The sequence below is a fragment of the Sciurus vulgaris genome (assembly GCF_902686455.1).
Source record: "Sciurus vulgaris genome assembly, chromosome: 2".
Taxonomy (NCBI): Eukaryota; Metazoa; Chordata; class Mammalia; order Rodentia; family Sciuridae; genus Sciurus; species Sciurus vulgaris.
This window is the reverse complement of record NC_136462.1, coordinates 174,613,194-174,637,015: the sequence shown is the minus strand read 5'-3', so window position 1 is coordinate 174,637,015 and position 23,822 is coordinate 174,613,194. Positions and strand designations below refer to the sequence as shown.

Genomic DNA, 23,822 nt, shown 5'->3' with positions numbered 1-23,822 from the left:
GGGACTCGAAGGCGTCCCGGGAGAGTTCCGGGGGCTGGGGCAGCGACCTACCCCGGGGTGGGGGAGAGTGGGGAGAGAGAGGCGGGACCTCGGCCCCTCCACCCACGAGCCCATTGGCCAGCTCCGCCATCACTCCTCACTGCGCAACATCGCCTCCTCCTCCGCGGTGCCCATGTACTCCTCTCCTCCGCCACCTTCTGCCCCGCCCCATCCTAGGAGCCTCTCATTGGACGGGAGAGCGGTCTATCCGCCTTGAGTCAGAGCTCCGATTGGACCAGAGGCCCTTGGGCCGCCCCCAACCTACTTGGATTGGCTTGATATGCCTTGGCGCAACGGAAGAGGCGGCCGGCAGAGGGTGCGCCTCTGCTCAGGCTGGACTGCCGCGGAGGAGGCGAGGAGGAGTTCGGCGCTGGGGGGCTGGCTCGGGCGGCAGCGGTGGCTGCTGCGGATGGGAGCGGGCCGGCTCGGCGCGCCCATGGAGCGCCACGGCAGGGCCGCCGCCACCTCAACCTCGTCGACCGGGGAGCCGGCGCCCGGGGACTCCGAAGGGCGGCGGCGGGAGCCACTGCGGCGCCGGGCGAGCAGCGCGTCGGCGCCTGCAATTGGGGCCTCGGCGGATGGCGTGAGGCGGGATCGGCCCAGCTCCTACAGCGGCCCTGCCTCGGTCTCCCGCCAGCGCGTCGAAAGCCTCCGGAAAAAGCGGCCGCGTAAGTGCTCCGCGGGGCGCCCTGCCCCCTTCGTTCCCGGCTGCCGTTTTTCCCGCGCGTGGACAGTGCCCCCGCACGGTGATCCCACGGTGGTGCGTGGCCTGGTGCTAGGCTAGAGGGCTCGAGTTCCACTAGCGCTGCGCCTTCAGAGTTGGGGCCCCTTCGGGCCCTCGCGGCCATTGGTCTGCGCTTCCCTCTTGTTGCAGTGCCAGGACCCTTCCTCCCTCTCCTTAGCTCCTCGGGCGTTCTTTCCCAGAGAGTCACATGATTTTATCCTCGAGAAGGCTTCTTTTGATTCATTTCCATCTCCTTGTCTCCCCTCCCCCCAAATCCTTTGACTCCCCAGTGTCTGTCTTCCGTGGGTTTCCAAAGAGCTGCTTTCCGAGACGTTAAGTCCCTTTTATCTCGCGATTTCGAGCTTACCGGAAAATGATTAACCGCCCCCGAGTCGCTCCCAGCCTAAAACTGGATTCCATGTTCCGTGCACCTCTAAGCTTTGGCTGCTTTTCTTCCCATGAGAATTCAGGTCATCTCACACCCAGATATCTTCCGTTTTCCTTCCATCTATTTGCAGGTAGTCACGATTCAGGGCTGTAACATTCTGGGCATTTACGGGTTTTAGTTGTGAAGGAAAACTTCATCTTCCTGAATTTTGCCTTGGGAGTTGCATTCGTTTTTCCCAGAGAATCGATTTCTCAGTTTTATTACTAGGTTTCTTTTTCTGCATTTTTTTTCATCCCTCCCTTTTACAGGTCTTCAGTTCAAGATTGCTGTCTCACAGCCATTGCTACTGTTCAAAGTATCAGTTGTCCTGATACTGTAATATGAGCTTTTACATTGTAGCCGTGTTTTTCATCGGGTTAGACTTGCTGATGGTGGTGGTTGCTAAATTCCTATTTGAGGTAATAGACTTGCCGAAATGAGGATTGTGAGAATGAGGTTAAGTGGCAGGGTGTGCCTGAAGCCTGTGTTGGTTAGTCTGTACCCTAGCCCAACCACTCATTTGCTTTTTCTATTATCATCTGTGATTTGGGTGATTAAATATAGCTCTGTTTTGCTATAGAAAGTTTGGGAATTTTCAGTTCTTTTATCTTTTCCCATCTTCTTGCAAGAGATTTGGAAAACAATCTCAACTGATTCCATTTTCAGAGTTAGTTACCTAGTTTTTATTTTATTAAGAAGCACCTGATTTTTAAGCAGCCAAAACATTAGTTCCTTCATTGTTTTGTAGTACATCATTGAAGATGTTTGTAAATTTCATATTCAGCAAGGAAGAAACACAGCTATGTAGACAGCCATTTATGGTCATTAGAGGATCATAAGTATTGTATTTTGGATGTTTGCATGGGTCCAGCACTCTTCTAAGATCTTTAATAATTCATTAGCCCTTAAAACTCTGAAATAAGTAGGTAGTATTCCATTTTACAGGTGAGAAAACTGTTATGTTTGCCCCGTGTTGATGGATTAGTGTGTGGTGGGAAAGAACTGTAAACTCAGGCCCAGGGTGTTGGTGCATACCTGTAATCCCATCTACTCTGGAGGCTGAAGCAGGAGGATCCAAAATTCAAGGCCAACTTGCCCAAACTAGGGCTTTGCACATGCTAGATAAGTACTCTACATCTGAGAATTCTACCAGCCTGGAGCTGGGTTTTGATTTTAGGTGTCCGATTTTAGACCCAAAATGTTCTTGATCCCCATATTGGGACTAGGGGAGAGCACATGTGATATACTCCAGAGGTGTGGTTATAAGAGGTTTTAAAAATTGTCCCTCACCCTCTCCAACCCCCCTTTCATGCAGAAAGGTCTAAAATTATTTAAAAATTGTTGTCAAACAGACAATAAAATGCAGGGTTTTTTTTTATACTTTTTTTTTTTTTTTTTTGGTGGTGCCAGGAATTGAACCCAAGGCCTTGCACATGCAAAGCAAGCACTCTACCAACTGAGCTATATTCCCAGGCCCCAAAATGCACAGTTTTGATAAACATGAGACCATACATTTTTATCAAGGGCCTCAGATGTGCAGCAGATGTGCAGTAGGTGTGGAAATCCTGGGATCATAGTACTCCATAGTGAGTTCTTTGAAGTTGACTCAAGTATGTTGTAGCATACCAGGGAGATCTTTGGGACTTGCTGATTTTGGAATCATGCCAATCATGAGAAAGCCTTAACCTTTAGTCTAAGAAGGTTTAAAGCTTTTGTTTGTAGCTTGACAATACTAACCTGGAAAAAGAGTATTTTCCTTGTCTTTTGAGGGAGCATCAGTGTTGGGAGAATAGAGTTGCTCTTGGGGTCCATTGAGACCCTGCCAATACCCTTATCAGGCTCTGCATTTCAGCTGCAGTTAAGGAATTAGGAGCCCACTGGGAGCTCAGGAAGAACGCTGATTTCCTGTAGCTTTGTGAACCCTTATTGAGAAACAGAATGGGAGAGGATGTTTTTTAACTTAATGTTTTATCACCTTTTTTTGTTTTCATTGCTCAGACTGTATATAATACAGGGCTTAACTCATGCTACGCAAGCATTTTACCACTGAGCTGTGTCCTCAACCCATGTTTTAAGCATTACCTTTAAATCTGAATGAAACCAAAGTAAATATAGTCCCTCATCTTGGATGTATAACAGATATGTAAAGTATTAAGCAAGACCTAAAAATAATTCAATTATGCAGCTGTGTAAAATGGCACAGTGAATTATTTTAGGGGTTATATGTATGAAACATGGTTTTGAATAATATGGTTATTCAGTGTTGCCATCCCTGCCCTCTATTTTTCTGGGACCATCAAGGCAAGAAGAGAGATGCTATTAAAAATATTTTACTTAAGTACTTTTTCAAAGGAGAGAGAGGGAGCAAAGATAATGAACTATATGCTGTTGGAGAGAAATCTTATCAGGCAGTGAAAAGAGTGCCTATTTTTATTGGTTATTTAAAGGAGCAGTGATGTTTATTGGACTTAAGTTAGAATAAACTGAGTACTTTGCAGGTTCAGAACTTATAGTACCTTTGTCTTTAGGAACTGTGTTTCTCAGTTTATGTCAGCAAGACATAACCAGGATATGAAACGTCCCTTTTTACAATTACAGCTTAAAGTTTGCTTTCTAAAAGTGAAAACTTTTAGAAAATCAAGTTTTTCAGTAGTATATACTTTTTAAAATTTTTAGTTGTAGATGGACACAATACCTTTTTTCTTCTTTTTTTTTTTTAATGTGGTGCTGAGGATTGAACCCAGTGCCTCACATGTGCTAGGCAAGCACTCTACCACTGAGTCACAACCCCAGCCCCAAGTGTACCATTTTTAATAGTGACAATATACCTGTAGTGTTAGACTTATTCCTAAATATTTTGTTTTTTGCTATTCTGTTGTGTATGACCTTTTTTCATGTCATTCTTACTGAGTTTTGTTTATATGTAATAAGCAAAATGAAAAGGTGTTTGTATCTGAACACCTTTAAGCTTTTTTGTTGTTGTTGTTGTTCTGTTGGTTTTAGTTTTCTTAGATTTTATACTTTTGGAATATTGAGATAATTGTTTTTTTTCCCTTCAACTTATAATACAGAAAACCTCAGTAATTGGAATTTCTACTGTGAAAACCATCCTTACATTCCTGAAAAGATTCCCCATTGCCCATGATGGTATTACTCTTTACTGTAAAGCTGGATTCCATTTAATAATTTATGGTGTTTTTACATTTGGGTTCCCAGATGTCTTTTTTTTTTTTTTTTTTTAAAACCAGGGATTGAGGCCTGGGGATATAGCTCAGTTGGTAGAGTGCCTGCCTTGCATGCACAAGGCCCTTGGTTCAATCCCCAGCACCAAAAAAACAAAACAAAAACAAAAAACCAGGGATTGAACCCAGGGGTACTTAACCACAGAGCCACATCTCTAGCCCTTTTTAGTTTTTATTTTGGGACAAGTTCTCGCTTATTTGCTTAGGACCTCACTAGGTTGCTGAGACTGGCTTTGAACTTGGAGTTCGCCTGCCTCAGCCTCCTGAGCTGTTAGGATTACAGGCATGCTGCACACCAGCCTCTCCTATAGTTTTGATATGCGATTATGCTACAATGATAAAGAAGCTTTGCCTGGAAACCAGTAGGGCCTGAGTTTTTATTTCCCTTGGTGGTAGATCTTTGACCTCTTTAGAAATGTTTTCAATGCATTTGATTTCCATGTTTTTTATCTCATTCTGAGCTATTTTTTTTTTTTCTAGTCGATCCATGTTAGTTTACATTTTAAACTGATTGCTATTGGCTTATATGTAAAATTTCTGAGCACATACTCTTTCATCCTTTTTTTTTTTTTTTTTTTTTAAAGAAAAGCCGTATCTTCTTTTTTTGGATGTAGTTAACCCGAATCTTGTCTGTTTACTGATGTTTTCATTAACTACTACATAAAAATTGTACATTATTTGTGGTTCTCTTGATGTTTTGATACATGTATATACTGTATGTATAATGTTCAAATCAAGGTAAACAACTTTCTCCTCAAACGATTTTTATTTCTTTATGGTGAAGATATTCAAAATCCCTTAGGACTGAGGGAGTAGTAGCTTTGTGGTAAAATGCCTTGGATTCGATCCCCAGCACTTCCCATCCGCACCAAATACAGCATACTATTATTATTTACATCTAGTTTGAAAAGTTGTGTTCTTTTTCTCTTCTTCTGGTGTTACCTATACATTTTTCACACATTTAAAGTTACTTCTCTGTTCTTGTCTAGAATTAATCAGAATCTTTATCTTTTCTTCCTTTTTCCAACACGGCAGAAATGCTGCTTGCTTTCACTTCCTACTCCTTTTTCTTCCTCTTTGACTTCCTATGTTGAAACCATGTAAGTATTTTAGTTCCAGATTGCTTGTTTTTTCTAAAAGTGCACTTGTGCTTGTTTCTCTGCTTATAGCCCATGGATAAAAAAGTTTCTTAGAGCTCTGGATGTTTTAAAATGATGTTGATGTGCACCTACTAATTATTGCAGAGGAAGTCTTGGAGTAGTAAAAGTTGAGCCCTTTTGTGTGTGAAGATTTCTTTTACATTCCACTTGAAAGCTGGTTTAGCTAGATAAAAGTTTCTAAATCCTTTTCCTAATAACTTTGAAGCAGGTACTCCATTGTCTTCCACCATTGCTCCATTGTCTTCTAGCTTCGTGTTGCAAAGTCTGTTTACCTTTATGTATTTGTGTATCTTTGCAGGGATTCAGTTTTTTCCGTAGGATTTCCTGAAATTTAGTAGGATATGTCTGGGTCTTCCTTTTTCACTAATTTCTATATTACACTTTCAACCTGATGGTTCCTTTCTTAATATAAAAATGCATTATGTTCTTTTCTTAATATAAAAATGTATTTATTGAAGCATAATTTACATACAGTAAACTGCAGCCATTTAAAGTGTACGACTTCATTTTGATACAAATATTTATCTAGGTATTGATGGGCATGGTGGTGCATTCCTATAATCTCAGTGGCTTGGGAGACTGAGGCAGGAGGATCTCAAGTTCAAAGCCAGCCTTAGCAACTTAGCAAGACCCTGTTTCAAAATAAACAAAAAGGACTGGGGATGTGGCTTGGTGCCCCTAGGCTCAATCCCTGGGGTACCAAAAAAAATTTATTAGTTATATAGACATACAGTCTCCATACTCCCAACAATCACGATTTGGGTTGCCATGGAAGGTGTTTTCCTTCTGTCATCTTTCTTCCAGCCTGTGATTTGCTTTTTCTCAGATGCAGAAGTGATTGGTTTGCATTTATTTTCACATAAGTGGAAGCATAAAATAGGTAGCCTTTTGTGCAAGTTGCTTTCTTTCACTCAACCTGTTTTTGAGATTCATGAATGTTAAGTATGTGGTAGTTTATTTTGGAGGGGGGTGCATTTGAAAGCATGTACCTTTATAACTGGGAAATTAACATGGGCATATTTTATATTTAAATTTTACCAGTTTTAGTCAAATTCTTTTGTGTGTTTAGTTTTATATACTTTTTATAATGTGTTAAATCTTGCAACCACACTAGTTGGCAGTCATTTTTAAAGTTTTATTTTTTCTGTTAGCCTGAGGACATTTAAGATTCTCCTGGTTATTCTTGCAGTTCTTCTTCAGGTACTTAGTTTTTCATTTTGTTGCTTTCATTTCTGTTTGGTGACTCTAGCTTGTACAGTGTTCATCCCTGGTTTGAGTTTTGTTGTTCTGTCAGTGAATGCAGTTTCTATTTACTGATCTGTCAGGATGGACCATAGAAGAGAGAAGGATGTGTGTATGGCCAGATGTGAGGGTTCCCCATTATTTGTGGGTAACAGTAGCCATCCTGATGTCATCTTTATTCTGGGACTACAGTGCCAATGAAGAGTGTCTCCGCAGGGGTGAAGTGGGGAAGCGGGTGGCCTGTCCATTTGCACCAAATGTATTTCCCTACCATATCCCTTGAGACTGCACCAGAGCCTGCTTCTGTTCCTCATGGCACCCATCCATGTTACAGCTCCAGTGGATCATCCACCCTTACATCCTCTCCCACCTTTGTAGTTGCTCCCAGTTTTAATAGCATTCCTCTTGTGAGGGTTGTGAACTGATATTACTTAGTTCTAGTAATATCACTAGATTACGTATATTTCTTGGTACCTGGAATTAAACCCAGAGGAACTCAACCAATAAGCTACATCCCTAGCCCTTCTTTTTTTATTTTATTTTTTTAAATTTTGAAACAGGGTCTTGCTAAATTGCTGAGACTGGCTTTGAACTCATGAACCTCCTGCCTCAGTCTCTCAAGCTGCTGGGATTATAGGCGTGTGTCACCACACCTGGCTCATTTTTCCCCCGCAAACTTATGATTCTATTATTAACAGGGGCTTTGGTCATTTGAACCAAAAATATATATATATTTATTGGGGGTGTGCCTCCAGTCTTGTTTTGCAACGCAAATGAACACTTAGTGCATCTATGATTTCTGACCTCAAACACCTTTTGGGTCTACTACTCTGATGACTGGAAGAGACCTTCCTGGCCCTGGTGATGCCTCTTTCATCCCCCAGTCCTTGTAGATTGTCCCCGATGCTCTTCTCTGAGCTCCCTGTAACGGGACAGGGTACTCCAACACTGACATGTACCATGTAGCTCCCTCTTCATACTATCACCACATAGTGTTAGCTAGGTTGTTCACATAAATTTGCCCAGCAGGTTACACACTATGCACTAGACAGTTTTTTATTTAAAAAAAAAAAATTATAGTACAGTTTGGACCTGTCTGTACAGGAAGTTAGGTTGACTCAATACTTTGATATTTTTCTTTATGATCTTTGTCCTAGATTTTTCCAAATCAGAGATGGTCACATTTATTTACCACCCCCCCCCCCCAACTTTTGTTTAGAATAAAATCCCTTGGGAACCAGAGGGTGTGAAATAAGTTGCTAGCTATAAATTAGGTTTTTGAAAAGAGCTGTTCTGATTTTTTTTTTTTCTTCCCTAGTTTTTCCATGGTTTGGCTTGGATATTGGTGGAACCCTGGTCAAGCTGGTTTATTTTGAACCCAAAGACATCACTGCTGAAGAAGAAGAGGAAGAAGTGGAGAGTCTTAAAAGCATTCGGAAGTACTTGACCTCCAATGTGGCTTATGGGTCCACGGGCATTAGGGACGTGCACCTGGAGCTGAAGGACCTGACTCTGTGTGGACGCAAAGGCAATCTGCACTTTATACGCTTTCCCACTCATGACATGCCTGCTTTTATTCAAATGGGCAGAGATAAAAACTTCTCGAGTCTCCACACTGTCTTTTGTGCCACTGGAGGTGGAGCATACAAATTTGAGCAGGATTTTCTCACAGTATGCATTTTTTAGCTTATATACAATTTATGGTAATTTGATTGTTAAAAATAATGCCAATTGCAAGTGGTAGAATATTTCCATTTCTAATGGAACTTTAATTTTCTTTAGTGCAATGAAGAATAATAAATTAGTGATAGGAGTTAGCCATCTAGAGATTGTTGTGTAGTTTACTTTTTGCCTGATTGAGATATGTTGATGAGAATCAGGACCTCTAAAAGCATTACGTCATTCCTTTACATGAATACTTAGTGAGTCTGGGATGAGGAGAATAAGAAACAATTAGCTTGAAAAATAAAACTTAAAAAAATCTTGTCATAAAATTGTTTCCAGACTCAGATCTATCACATGATTCTCGAGTGCCTTTCTATGTGCTCTGTGCTGCACTTGTTCACTGAATCTGTCTACCCCATCTGTCCCCTTGGGCAAGTGTCACCCAGCACTTGGTTTTGCCCTCATTCTGTGAACAGTTAGCAAGACCTTGAGCCTAGGTCCTTTGAGAGTGGATGTCAGGATAGGTGTAAGAGTTGACAAGTGAATGGCTAAGACCCTAACCTTCAAGGTGCAGTACAGATTTCAAATGTTTCCAGTGACCAATGTTTTTCATGCCACCAAATGAGATCATTAGACCAAAGGAGATTCTGCCTTTGTTTTATTCTACACATCTTTCTTTTTCCCTTGTGTGTCATTATATGGCTTTTGACTTTGTCCTCTTTCTTTGTTCTCTGTGTCCTGACTTTTTCCTGTAACAGGCCATAGTCGTCATAGTATGAAACTGACACTAATTATTTAACAAGGTTTTATATGCTTTGCTTGGATTTTTCTTGGTTGCTGGTTTTCAGTGGTTTCTTTTCCACCTGTGAGTATAGGAGAGGTAGCAGTAGAGAGGGTTCTTGTCCTTTGTGGAAGCCTCCTAGTGGACTTTGCACTATAACTGATAGAAGAAAACCTCTCTGTTTCTAGGACTCATCAGGGTTCTTTGCAGCATACTTGGAAACTATTCAGGCTATTAGAGACTCCATGTTGTGTGATAATCCAAGGAGAAGGTTCAAAGTGAATTTTATGCCTTAGGAATTGATACTTAGGCTCTTGGGATTTCTCCTTTGTATGCACCAGTGCCATACTTAAAAACTATATGAAATGTCTGTCAAATCCTGTTTGTGCTTTAGAAGTGATTAATACTAAAAAGTGAATTTTTAAAATGCTTTTATTTTTTAATGTGAATCAGATTTTCTTACTTTATATTGAGTTTGCTTGTTGGTGCTAAACATATATTCTGAGTAACTTGGGATAGTGAAATTACCTGTGGATTCAGTCATTGAATATGTCACTTGGATTGAGATTCATTAGAAATAATACCACAGCAGAACATTTTAGGATAACATGAATTATGGGAAGGGTAAAAGGAGAAATTGATTTGACATACAACATCAGAAAACTACTTGGATTCTAATAGCCCACTAGTGTAAAATGATTTGGCATAGGAGTGCAAATAGTGGCACTTAGAGAGGCAGGAAAGTAAACTTTGAATTCATTTTGACATGAGGAAGTGGCTAGATGAAATGACAGTGATGAGCACTTTGGGTTTGGTCCCAGGAGTAGCTTAATATTCTTAATTAGGGATTAATTAAATTAAGGATTCATCCAAGGTTGTCCATTAACTTTTCCATAACCCACAGTGACTGGGAATAAATTGAATATAAATGTAATCAAATGGGATTTGGATTAAAGAGGGAGAACTTGATGGGCTAACCTTGGTTATAAACAGAATTGGGTACTTTAGGGGTTGAGGCTTGCAAACATCCAGATGGTTCAGAAGTTCATAGACTTGGTGGTCTGTATCAGCTCTTCTAAGTACCATGAAAAGTTTATATATCTTAAATTTTCCTGTGCATGACTGTGTATGACACATGCATGTAAACATGGTTTTAAAAAGTCAAATCATTTTATAAAATTGTTTTCAACTTGCTTTTTGACTGACAGCATGTCTTGTGACTCCATTTTAATAACATATGGAGATCATCTTTATTCTTAATTGCTATACCAACTCCATAATATGAATAATAATTAACCATTTATTAATACTTCAAAGAAATTAAGTTAATAAAAATGATTTCAATTTTGATATTGCTAACCCCACTTTCACCAGAGGCTTTAACCAGTTTAAATAGGGAAAAAATCTTCTAATTGGTTACTCTAACACTTTGCTTTAGGTTAAATAGGAAGGTGTGGCTTCTTTTGATACTGCTCTATAGCCTTGAAGATGGTCTTTTAGAAGGCTGATGTCATAGTCTTTATGACTTCTGCCATTGTCACCAGGTACTCTATGACAGAGCTATGGCCCAAGTTGTGCACCTGCCTCATTGTACCTGTGAGCATAGATCTTGTTTTCTCCTTGCAAGTTGATAACCTTTCACTGAAGATTTTTGGCACACTTCTTCAGGTGCTGCAGCTATTTGTACATGGAATGTATTTGGGTCTGTGGGAGCAGGAGTCTGTTTTGGCAGTCCATCCTGTGTTTGTTGTTACTAAATCTGTTCTGTAATGATCTGTATCAAATAATATACATTTGCAGGTGTACCTTTATGGTGTGTTTAATGTAGAGGGTATGTGTTTTTAAACAAATTTTTATTTCTATTGGTTTGTTAAAAAGTCTGAATATATTCTTATTTCATTACAGATAGGTGATCTTCAGCTTTGCAAACTGGATGAACTAGATTGCTTAATCAAAGGAATTTTATACATTGACTCAGTTGGTTTCAATGGACGGTCACAGTGCTATTACTTTGAAAATCCCGCTGATTCTGAAAAATGTCAGAAGTTACCATTTGATTTGAAAAATCCATATCCTCTGCTTCTGGTGAACATTGGCTCAGGGGTTAGCATTTTAGCAGTGTATTCCAAAGATAATTACAAGAGGGTCACAGGCACAAGGTAAGTCTTTTATAGAGAAGTCATTGTTCATTCTTAGTATCATAATAGGTTAACTAAGTTTTTGGGTATTACATATAACTATACCTTCAAGAACTTGTTAAAATTATGTACCTTTAATGTCTTGTGAGGATTTTATTACCGCAGTTTAATAAAACGTTTCATCAATAGATTCATTGATCAAGTCCATAGTCCTGGCCCTCAGTTGGTTTTATGGTGGGTATATACAAAATAAGTAAAATTACTAGGTAGCATTTTGAGAAGGGAAGGTCCTAGTTTTGAGACCTGTAGATTTTGTGTGATAATTGGAAAAAATATATGTATATATATACACACACACACATATGTATATTTTAGTTGTAGATGGACACAGTACCTTTATTTATATTTAATGTGGTGCTGAGGATTGAATCCAGGGCTTCACACGTCAGGCAGGTGCTCTGCCATTGAGCTACAACCCCAGCCTGAATACTGTAGATTTTATACATCACATTCATACACACAAGTGATCAGGAGAAGGTATCTGAAGAGGGAGGTTTAGGTGGAAGAAGAGAATGAATATGTTTTGGTTTAAGAATCAGAGGTTACTTGAGGAAAAACAAGGATCTGGGATTAGGATGAACATTTTTCTTTTTTTTGGTACTGGGGATTAAAACCCAAGCATTTCACCATTGAGCCACATCCCTAGCCCTTTTTATTTTTTATTTTGAAACAAGGTCTTGCTAAGTTCTTAGGACCTCACTAAGTTGCTGAGACTGTCTTTGGACTTGGGATTCTCCTGCCTTATACTCCCAAGTCTCTGGGATTATAGGCATGTGCCACTATGCCCAGCTAAACAATTTTTTTTTTCTTTTTTTTTTTTTTTTTTAAACAAGAGTGAACTAAAGAATGAGAGGAGGCTGGGTGTGGTGCTGCATGCCCGTGATCCCAGTAATTTGGGCGGCTGAGGCAGGAGGATTGTGGGTTCAAAGCCAGCCTCAGCAACTTTTAGCAGCTCAGTGAGACCCTGTCTCTAAATAACTATAAAAAAAGGGCTGGGGATGTGGCTCAGTGTTAAGCGCCTCTGGGTTCAATCTCTGGTACCAAAAAAGAAAAAAATAGAAGAGAGTAATTGTTGGAGAAAACAGAGTAATGGAGTCTGATGAAGTGCCAGTGAGCCAGGGTGACAAAGTGCTTGAAAATGACTTCAGTGAATGCATGGAAAGAGGGAAAGTGAGAAGGTGCCAGTGTGACTGGTCCCAGGTGTGGGGCTGAACTGTAACTGAGAGACTGTGTATCTACTAGCGTCCTGACTGCACTGGGAACTCGGGAAGGGTGGGGGGGCCTACGTTTTGCTGCTTTGCTTGTCTCATGAATGTGTACATGCAAGGTGTCTATGAAGCAGACTTGTTTCATGTCATAGACTTGGTTTTTACTGATGGCATCTGCAGGATTATATTGGAGCAAGAGTGAATTGGCATGTGAATAGTTTTAGGGTTCATGATTTTTACTCATCTATTCCTATTTTTTAAAATATTGTCCTTTATTGCTTGTTTTTAATTACAGTCTTGGAGGAGGAACTTTTTTTGGTCTCTGCTGTCTTCTTACTGGCTGTACCACTTTTGAAGAAGCTCTTGAAATGGCGTCTCGTGGAGATAGCACCAAAGTGGATAAATTAGTGCGAGACATTTATGGCGGCGATTATGAGAGGTTTGGATTGCCAGGCTGGGCTGTAGCTTCGAGGTAAGGGAGCCTGTGTATACTAAGTAGTACAGGAATAAAATATTAAGATATGGGCATATGTTTTCTTTTAAGCAGCTTTATTGATATATAATTTATATACTCTGAAATCACCTATTTAAAGTGTGTAATTTAGTGGTTTCTAGTATATTTCCAGAATTGTGCATGATCCATCACAATTGAACCATCACCATGATCCATTTTCATCTCCTGGAAATAAGCCTTACATTATTAGCTGCCGCTTCCTATTTTTCCCACCCCTAGCCATGCCTGACACTAATCTACTTTTTGCCTCTATAGATTTGGCCTCTTCTGTATGTTTCCTGTTGTATCATGTAATATGTGATCTTTTATGACCAGTTTCTTTCACTGAGCATAATGTTTTCAAAGTTCATTTTTATTTTGTCATGAATATTTATTCCTTTTTATTGCTGAATAATATTCCATTATTTGCATATACCACATTTTTATTCATTTATCAGTTGGTAAACATTTGGGTAGTTGGTAAACATTTGGGTTGTTTCCACTTTTTGGCTATTTTTATGAATACTGCTAAATTTGGTGTACTTGTCTTTGTGTGTACACATTTTTTTAATTCTCTTGGGTTAGTATCTAGTAGTGGAGTTGCTGGGCCATATGGTAACTTTATGTTTAATCTTTTGAAGAACTACTAGACTGTTTTCTAAAGTGTCTGTATTTTACAATCTGGGCTTTTTAAGAGTGTTTAAGTTTGTTCCATGTCCTTCCAGGCTGTTTATCTCTTTGGCCTTAGCTGTCTTAATCGGCATGAAGTGATTTTTTTTCTTTTTTTAAATGGGAATTGAACCCAGGGGCACTTTACCACTAAGCTATATCCCCAGTCTTTTTTAATTTTTATTTTGATATAGGGTCTCGTTGAGTTGCTTAGGGCTTCATTACGTTGCTGAGGCTGACCTTGAACTTAACAGTTCTCCTGCCTCAGCCTCCTGAATCACTTGGATTACAGGTGTGCATTACTGTGACCACATGAAGTGATAGTTCATTGTGGTTTTGATTTGCATTTCCCTGATGGCTAATGATGAACAGTTTCACATGTGCTCATTGGCCTTATGTCTATCATCTTAGGAGAAATGTGTGTTCAAGTCTTTATCAACCTTTTCTGTTGTTTTTATCTTTTTATTGTTGAATTCCAATAATTGTTTATATATTGGATAAAGCTCTTTATTAGAGATATAATTTGCAAATATTTTCTCTCTTTTTCTATTGTCTTTTCATTTCCCTTGATGGTGTTCTTTGCAGCATAGAAGTTTTGAATTTTGGCAGTCCATCTTTGTCTTCTCTCTTTAGCTTTTGTACTTTTAGTGTCATAGATAAAAGTTCATTGTTTAATGTAAGATCATGAAGGTTTACTTCTATTTTCTTCTAAGAGTTTGATAGTCTCAGTTCATATATGTAGGTCTGTTACCCACTTCAAGTTAGTTTTTATGTATGGTGAGAAGTAAAAGTTGAAATGCTTTCTTTATTGTGTTGCTATCTAGCTGCCCCAGCACTTTTGTTATAAAGACCATTCTTTTCCTGTTTAACTTCTTTGGTCCCTTTGTCCAAAATCAGTTGACCAGTAATTAAATTGTAAAGGATTCCTGACTCATCCCAAAAGAAAAAAGAAAAAAAAAAAAAAAGAAGTGTTTAGGGTTATTTCTGGACCCTTAGTTCTTTGTCATTGGTCGGTATATTCTTAAGCCAGTTTTACACTGCCTTGGTTACCATAGCTTTGTATTAAGTTTTGAAACTAGGAAATACGAGTCCTCTAACTTGTTCTTTTTTTAAAGTCATTTTGACTATTTTGGTTTCCTTGAATTTCCTTATGAATTTTAGGATCAACTAGGCAATGTCTGCAAAGAAGACAGCTGAGATTTTGATAGGGATTGAGTTGAAACTGTTGACCAGTTTAAGAGTATTACCAGCTTAACATTGTCAAGTTGTCTTGTCCAAGAAGATGAAATATCTTTCCATTTATTTAGGTTTTTGCTTTTTTTGAAGTGTTTTGTAGTTTTGTAGATTTCAGTGTACAAGCATTGTACTTTTTTTTTTTTTGGTACCAGGGATCGAACCCAAGGGCGCTTAACCACTGAGCTGCATCCCCAGCCCTTCTTAATATTTTATTTAGGAGACAGGGTCTCGGTAAGTTGCTTAGGGCCTTGCTAGTCTTGAATTCACTCCTCCTGTCTCAGCCTCCACGGTGTGCCAGCGTGCGTGGCTGCCATTATACTTTGGTTAAATGTTTCCTGAGCATTTTTAACATCTATTTGATGTTATTATAAATGGAATTGTTTTGAGATTGTTTAGTAATACAATTGTATGTTGATACACATGGGTGTTAGTGGAAGAGGCACTTATTTATTCATGCTTGTTCATTAATTTTAGGCACTTAGTAAGTGCTATAGATTTTATTTTGTTTGGATCATTCACTCATTGGTCCTCACTTCCTTTTTGTGATTGCCTAGGTTTCTACTCTGGTCAAGTAGCAATTCTTATGGTCAAGAAATTAATTTCTAAGGGGATCTGAAACTCTTTAAGTAGCTCACTTTACATTCAACTGCCTGCACTTTGCTCTGATAAAGTAGTTTACCAGATGTCAATATGAGCATCTGAGTAGAACAGCTATGTGGTTGGGATGGATTGCTGATAGAACTGTCTGTGGTGGCAGAAAGGGTGCTGCCTTCTGTTGGATCTAATGAGATACTAACTGAATGTGGGACTATCTGGGTATCAAAGCTGGGTGTTGTTAGATACCACAGGGAAAGCTGCCTGTTCATTTAGAATGCTTGCGGGCTCTTTGAAGCTGAGTTCTCTGAGCAGATGCTTCATCATTTGTGAAATAAGAAGTTGGAATATGTGAACAGTTTTGCCCTAAAGAACAGTTTTATCTCAGTAAAGTAAAATTGAAGTTCCATTGGGCTGTGTTGCCTTTGGTTTAGCAATGGGATATTTTTTTCCCATCACAGCTTTGGAAACATGATGAGCAAGGAGAAGCGAGAGGCTGTCAGTAAGGAGGACCTCGCCAGAGCAACTTTGATCACCATCACCAACAACATTGGCTCCATAGCAAGAATGTGTGCCCTTAATGAAGTAAGGGTCATGGGTTTCTTATGTTGCTCTAAGGAAAATACTGAACTTCCTAAGTGGGTCCCACCTTGACATCAAGCTTTGTCTCTCTTTGAACATTGCCTAAATGTAGTTGTATGGGTAGACTTTTGTTTCAGTGCAAAGTTAAGATTTCTTCTAATACAGGTTAATCTTCACTGATTTATATTTTCTTCTTACTGAAGATAACACTGCTGCTGTCTAGGTAAAATGGCCTCTTTTGAGGAGAAAGTAGATGAAGTTAGGAAGGTAGCTAGTGTTCAGATGATGGGGAGTGGGGAGGTGGGTGATGATGGGTAATGATGCTGAATCTAGACTCCATGGTCATCGGGAGCACTAGAGGCCCAGGGAAGGAATCCACAGAAGTCACTGAAGCTGGGAGAAGACTGAGCAGGCAGAGGAATGTCACCCTGGCTCCCTTCTACTTCAGCAGAGCTGTGTCTTTGTGCTTTCAGCTTCTTTACAGTGCTGCCTTGTAGCATTCAGGTCAAGCAGCATTGTACAGGGCTATGAAAGAACCAAGAATGGGCTGCCCTTGGGGAAGGAGGATCTAGGATCCAGTTGGTGCAGCTTGATGGCTTGTCCCTATTTATACATTTTTGTTTAAAGTTATTCTTTAGATGATATAGACATGCAGCTTAAAAGGAAACCTTAAAGACATAGAAGGATTTGTTTCATTTTAATTAAAAAAATTTGGATGGCATCAAATAATTAAATTTCTTCATTTGAATATTATAACTACTTTTTTTCTTTATTGCATGTTCCCTTTCCTGTGCTTATGTATTTTAAGATAGCTAGTGTACATACCATTTCACGTATTTTACTTAAGTATTATACATTTCATGGCTGCATATTTGTTTGGGTTCATCTGTGTCATGAATTATTCACATAACTTGGGCATTTCACATGCTGGGTATTTGGTTGCTTGCCAGTGATAACTCTTCAGTATGCAGTTTTTAGTGTGAAACTACTCTTTGGCTCAGTTTTATTCTTGATGTGGGACTTACTTAGGAGTGAGACTGGTCTTAATACGAATCTTGGTCTTAGTATGACCATCTTATGAATCTTGGTGTATATTTGCTGGGATACTTTGCACACGGTTGCACCCATTTAGATGGTCTTTAGCAATGAATGAGTGGATCCATTGTACTGCAATTTTACTAATAATGTTGGGGGTGGAATTTCAGGTAGTTTTTTTTTGTTAATAGGTCTATAATTTTGCTTTCTTTGAACAATAGAGAAGATGAATTTTTCCTGCCTATTTGTGTGACTTGCCTATTTGTGCCACTTTCCTTTTTTTGAATTGGGGTTATAGTTTTTACTTGTGTAACAGATCTACTTAATAGTTGTCATTTGTCATATTTAATACAAATGTTTTTCCTAATCTCATTTCTTCTCCTGTGACATTTTTTGGGCATGCTTTGCAGTGGGTCCAGAGTTGTTTGGGGATCAAAATTTTGGAAGTCTTGGAACAAATGGATTAAATTTGATCATCAGTCAAGTTGCTGCTAAAAACTGTTCACGGTGCTCTTTTGGGGTAACTTTTATGAGAAAACAGAAATTAAGATGCAAACTAATTGCCTTTTTTTTGATGTGCTCAGAACATTAACCAGGTGGTATTTGTTGGAAATTTCTTGAGAATTAATACGATCGCCATGCGGCTTTTGGCATATGCTTTGGATTATTGGTCCAAGGGACAGTTGAAAGCACTTTTTTCAGAACATGAGGTAAGTGGACTTGTTTCTGGTGATGTGTCATATATACAAAAGGGCACAGTTTGCACTGTAGAGGAACTTGAAGCAGAGGCGAACTGGGCTGCAGTATTTCTGTGTTTTGTAATTGTATATGATTGTAATGTGTGAAAGTTTTTTTTTTTAACTTGCTATAGTACCAGGTAGATTTTTGGCTATTTTAATTGTAAGTTTAAGCAGTTTTTAGGAAAATAATTTTTTTGTTGTGGTGGTGGTGCTTGGGGATCAAACTCAGAGCCTTGTGCATGGTAGGCAAGTGCTGAGCTATACTCCCAGCCCCCAAAGGAAAAAAAAGTTGCTTAACACTTCTGTTTATTACTGTTGCTGTATTCTTTTTCGAACAATCCTTATATTTTTTGCACTGACTCTGAAAATGCATTTGTTCTGGGTTTTGACTTTTTTCACTGTTTCGATGCCAGTTTTTATGCATTGATACAATTCATGTACCATTTATTTAAGATGTATATTCTAAAAATGAATGGATCAGTGAAAAAATATTCCAGACTAGAACCACACTGTTGTAAGAACTTGTAGACAGGCTAGAAATGACAAAATGGAGAGGAATCACTAAATTGGTCAACCTGATATCCTGTCTTGGAAAGTACCCTTTTTTCCTCTTTGGAAAAAAATGGGATCAAAGGTATAGAAGGGTTTCTGTCTTCCCTCTCTTTGGTTGCTGGGCAGTTGAACTATTAAGTGTTGTTGGAGTTTAGGTAGTATTACCATGAACATTTTTCAGAATTATATGTGCATATTTACTTTTAAGTATTTATATGAATTGACAGAAATCAAAATAGGATTTGAGGTGCTGTAAATAAAGATTATTTTTTCCTTTAAAGTTGTTCTAACTTTTTCTTTTTAAATTGCTGGAGTTCTTAGTTAAAATCCCAAGTATACAAATTCTCCATATCAAAAAGCATTATCAAAGCCCCAAGTCATCTAATTCTTTTATAGTAGTAAATCAGTACAGAATTGCCCTGGGTTTCTTAGAGTTCATAATTTTTGTGCATTTTGCTTTTATAATCCTTGACCTGTTTTGTTTTGCTTTGTTAGAATAAAAATAAACTTTATTTAATGTTATGTGATACTATAAATTTCCTCTTGTATAATTTCTATATCTTGTTGAACCTTTTCCTAGGTAGAACTGAAGAGATTAGTTTCTCAACCTTTTTCAATCTTAAACCTTCTTATCATAACAACATTGAATATCTCTAGTCAGGAAATTGGAAATCTGAAACTCTTTTTGTGCAGGGGATTTGAACCCAGGAGTACTCTACCACTGAACTGCATCTCCACTCCCCGCTCCCTTTGTATTTTATATATACAAATATAAATATAAAATATATATATTTTATATATAAAATGTATTTTATATATATTTTAGTTGCCAATGGACCTTTATTTTATTTATTTATATGCGGTTCTGAGAATCGAATCCAGTGCCTCACATGTGCTTAGCAAGCGTTCTACCACTGAGCCACAACCCCAGCCCATCTCTACCCCTTTTTATTTTGAGATAGGTCTTGCTAAATTGCCCAGGCTTGTCTCAAACTTTAATTCTTCTACCTCTGCCTCCCAAGAGCTGGGATTATAGGTGTGTGCCACCATGCCTGGCTGAAATAAGAAAGTTTTTAAATGCTGATTGAGCATTTTGGATTTTGGATTTTTGGATTAAGGGTGCTGTACCAAGTCTATGCAAATATTTCAGAATCTGAAAAATGCCAAAATATGAACCATTCTAGACCCAAGCATTTTGGGTAGATGTGCAACCTATAGTTATAAATCTTTTTTTTTTTTTTTTTTTTTCTCTGGTACCAGAGATTGAACCCAGGGGCATTTAATCACTGAGCCACATCCCCAGACTTCCCCTTCATTTTTCATTTAGATAAGGGGTCTCTCTAAGTTGCTTAAGGCCTCACTAAGTTGCTGAGGCTGGCTTTGAACTTTCAATCCTGCCTGAGTCACCTGAGGCTCTGGGATTACAGGATTGCACCACCACATCCGGCTGTAATTAGCAATCTTTATAAACCCTAATGTGTTTTACATTTTTGTCGTCTGTACTGCCTGCTGAAATCATTTTTCCCTGTGTTTAGCATTGTTGCGGTATTTGTCCCTGTTTCTCCATTTGTGGTCAGCACTCTTACTCTAGTATTGATCATTGTCCTTTGGTCTTGAAGTATTCTGCCCTGCCACAGCAAAATGGTTGGTTCAACACATTTATTAACACTGTGTTTTTTTCAAGACTTCCTTCTCTTATTCTTTCCCATTGTTATCCTAGCACTTGCTGGTCTCCAACAACTTGTCTTTACTTGATTCTGGGTCTTCAGTGGTTAACTCTTAATGTTTTTTTTTTTTTTAATTGCAAAATAAAGCAACAGACAGTGGAAGCTACATGCAGCAACATATACTGCTGGTATAAGATGACACCTTGTGTCTGTTCTCTGTCAGTGTTCCCAAGCATTGCTGACTCTTGGCTGTGTCACCTCTACAATTCTGGCCTGGTAACAAATGGATGTGGCTGCCTTTTTGAAAAACAGAAATAAGAGTGACAGGGCCAGCCTCTCTGTGGTTTCATCATAGGTTTCTTGAGCTAGCTTTTCTGGTTTGTTTGTTTGTTTTAATTTGTTGTTTTTAGATATCCCTGAGAGCTAGTTTTTCTTTAAAGATAGACTGGACCTCACTGTTAACATATTTTAGACGTTTTTAGCACCTTCTTTGAAATTCACAGTCACATTGTTCAGGATCTTCCTACATTCCTTTTTCAGTTTTTTTTTTTTCCCCCCCCCACAAGAACACATATTCTTGTTTGTGTGTTGGCATCAGAGAAGCCCCCAGGAAAATTCATAGGAGAGGCATGTAGAAGAAATTATCTGCTGACTACAATTAGTCAGTCTCCTGTCACTTCTTGGTCTAGTCTTTCCCATTTCCCACTCTCTCAAGGCAGCCATCAGTGGAGTTGGACCCTCCTTGGGTCTTGTTGGGTCTGGGGTGCTGCAGTATAGTTACAGCAAGCCAGAGCTCGTTTTCCATGGAGACAGTGGTGGTGTTAAGGCAGGGTAGTCATTTCTTTTTTAAAGTACTTCAACACTTGATCTCATTGTAGAGACCTTGAAGGATTCTGTTAACATTGTGGAATTCTTCTCTGATTCCTGCTGGCATTCTCTGTCAGCATGGGTTTTATTCCACTTTCTTTACTATTTTGTCCTTTTTTGTTTATTTGTTTGGATTTTGGATTCTTGATTGTGTTGTGGTATGGCACTTGTCCTCTTTCAGTTGCTGCTTCTCAGTCTTCCCTCATTGCTGTCCAGTCCTGTGCTTCCCGCTCTGGTCCAGTGGATCCAGTGAGTGCTGGGCACAGCTGCTCCTTTGCCATCCTGTAGGAAACCTACCTGCCTTGTTCTCCACATCTCATGTTCCTGTGTTCCCATTCTCAGGGTTGGTGTCTTCAGACCTTCCCTGCTGCCCTCATCCTCTGCTTTAGGTGAGTCTTAAATTTGTTTTACCTCCTCCTCATTTTCCCACCTCCAGCTAGTCAGGTCCTCACCTGTGATGCTTCATGTCCTATCTCATCTTTATTCCTTAGTTGTCTGAATGTGTGCCATGCCTGTGCTGGTTCTCATCTCATTCTTCAGGACTATCCAGGTATCATCTTTTACCAGAATAACTGAGCTGCTATCGGCTCTACTGCCCTTGAGTACCTACTGTGGGTTTGATAATCTTTTTTCTTTTTCTTTTTTTTGGTATTAGGGATTCAACCCAGAGATGCTTTACCACTAAGCTACATCCCCAGCACTTTTTATTTTTTGTTTGAGACAGGGTCTCTCTCAAGTTGCTGAGACTGGCCGGAACTTGTTATCCTCTTGCCTCAATCTCCTGAGTCACTAGGATTACAGGCATGTGCCACTCACTGCTCCTGGCTGGGTTTGGTGTTCTTACACAGTGGTCTGATGTGTGTGGGGTGTCTTGTACGTCTAAACCTTCCCTGACTGGGGAGCAACTCAGCCTTCCCTATTCCCAGCCTGCCTTGGGCCTACTGCCAGTGCTCAGGAGTTAAGGGCAATGTTGATTGTAATACTAGTAATCGTATTTGTGGTAGTTTAAATAAATCAAAGGAAAATTGCTCTTAATTTTGGTGTATTGTTTTACAGGGTTATTTTGGAGCTGTTGGAGCACTCCTTGAGCTGTTGAAGATTCCCTGATTGTTACCCGGGAGGGCATCCTGGAAATTTCTACAATGGGATCTGTGGACTTTTTGTTTTTTAAAAGACTTACTCAGTTTTATGATCGTGTACTACCTGAATCAAAGAGGGAAATGACGTGTATTTTTCTAAGTCATCACGATAAATCCTTAAAAAAATTCAGTCTAAACTAGCAACCAGTAAGGAAAGATGCATTAAAAAACAAGTGGACCATGTCCAGGCAGTGTGAGGATCGCTGTGTTTAAGTTGCTGTTCAGGGTAGCACTGTTAAGCCTGTGGTGTTTTTGGAAATCTCAGCATAAACTCACTGCAGACACCCTGGGAGAGCTGTCCTGTGTTGAGCTGACTGGTTGTGGATCCTGTTTTAACTTGCTAAATGCAGGACAGGCTGCTGTGTATTATAATCTAATCATAGTTTTCTCAGTATGGCCTTAGAGATCATCTGTGCATTACTCTGGTTTGCATTTCTCTGGTTTGCATTTAGCCTTAGTGTATACATATTGGAAAATGGTTTATATCAAGCTTCTGCAAACTTAACTGGGTGGGTTAATTCTGTTCCAGAAACTGGAAGAGCAACTTTTAGAAGGGCAGCTCATGTTACTTCTGTTAATCGTGGGAAGATCTGTATGGAAGGAGAAAACTGCTGGCAGAATTCCCTAGGGTAAGGGGGCATTAGTGACCTGACCAAAGTGGGTGAACTAGTGGAAGAAGCAGAGGCTGGTATGTGACACCAAAGAGCCTCTGGAATTGACAGCTCTTCAAGGGGCCAGGTAGAGGATATCCTTTCAGGCAGAGTGGTAATGCAGGAATTGAGGTTATCTGCTGGTGAACTCTAGGAGCCTGTGGTGCTTGGGTTTCAGACTACTTGAGAGTATTGCTAAGGGCTGGACCTTTTCTTTCTGCTGTGCAGAACAGAATAATTTAAAAAGCCTTCCCCTTGGAGATGTACAGCTTTTATATCTTATGTATCAAGTGGTGTCTGAATCAGTTGAAGGCAAGGAAAGGCCTGGTATAAAGCAGCCTTGCAGTCAGAAGGAAGGTCCCAAGACTCTCCCTGTTCTGTGGTCTCTGCGTGCAGCTCAGTTTGTCTCTTTGGGGTGGAGGGGAGGCGATGGGTCAGGCACAAGATTGGGTGTGGACCATGTGACGGCAGCAGAGGGACTGGTTGCATGCAGGGTGTCCCATAGCTAGCTTTTTCTGCAAAGGGCAGCTGCCTTTATGCACATGCCTTGGCACTTCTAGAGTGTGGGTCCAGCTGGCCCGGGGCCTCCTGCAGCCTAGAGTAAGAAGGGTTGCTCCCAGGATGGCAGTTCTTCCTTGTTGTAGCTGCTTATCTCTAGGCCCTCCATTCTCAGTTGTCTGCTCGTTGGCTCCACTTTCTCCTTGCTACCAAAAACACCGCCACCATCCACCCCTTGTACTGGATGTGGGGGTTGGGATTTCTCAGCTCCTGTGCCCCTGACTTTCCTGCTCAGCTGGGCAGATTATTCCTGTGAACTTCCACCTCGTGGAGCACACTGAAGTGTGCTGTCTCTCAGCCCTGGCTATTTCTCCAGTGTAGCAAAGAAGGAAATTGAAACCTAGAGGGGAATAT

General features: G+C 39.7%; 1 protein-coding gene across 8 annotated transcripts; it reads left to right on the top strand.

The window, feature by feature from the left end:
• The first annotated feature begins 329 nt into the window (after positions 1-329).
• PANK2 (pantothenate kinase 2) lies at positions 330-23,209 on the top strand. Of its 8 annotated transcripts, XM_079127866.1 has the most exons (8): positions 331-707; positions 8,153-8,505; positions 11,186-11,439; positions 12,982-13,158; positions 16,140-16,263; positions 17,880-18,005; positions 21,464-21,507; positions 21,611-23,209. In XM_079127866.1, exons 1-8 carry the CDS (start codon positions 449-451, stop codon positions 21,618-21,620), a joined length of 1,347 nt encoding a protein of 448 aa, XP_078983992.1. In that variant the 5' UTR covers positions 331-448; the 3' UTR covers positions 21,621-23,209. The 8 variants fall into 8 exon arrangements, 6 of the variants coding, with proteins under 6 accessions (XP_078983991.1, XP_078983992.1, XP_078983993.1 ...); XM_079127867.1 differs by having other exon boundaries at positions 21,464-23,209; XM_079127864.1 differs by lacking the exon at positions 21,464-21,507 and having other exon boundaries at positions 332-707; positions 22,178-23,209.
• The last annotated feature ends 613 nt before the right edge of the window (positions 23,210-23,822 follow it).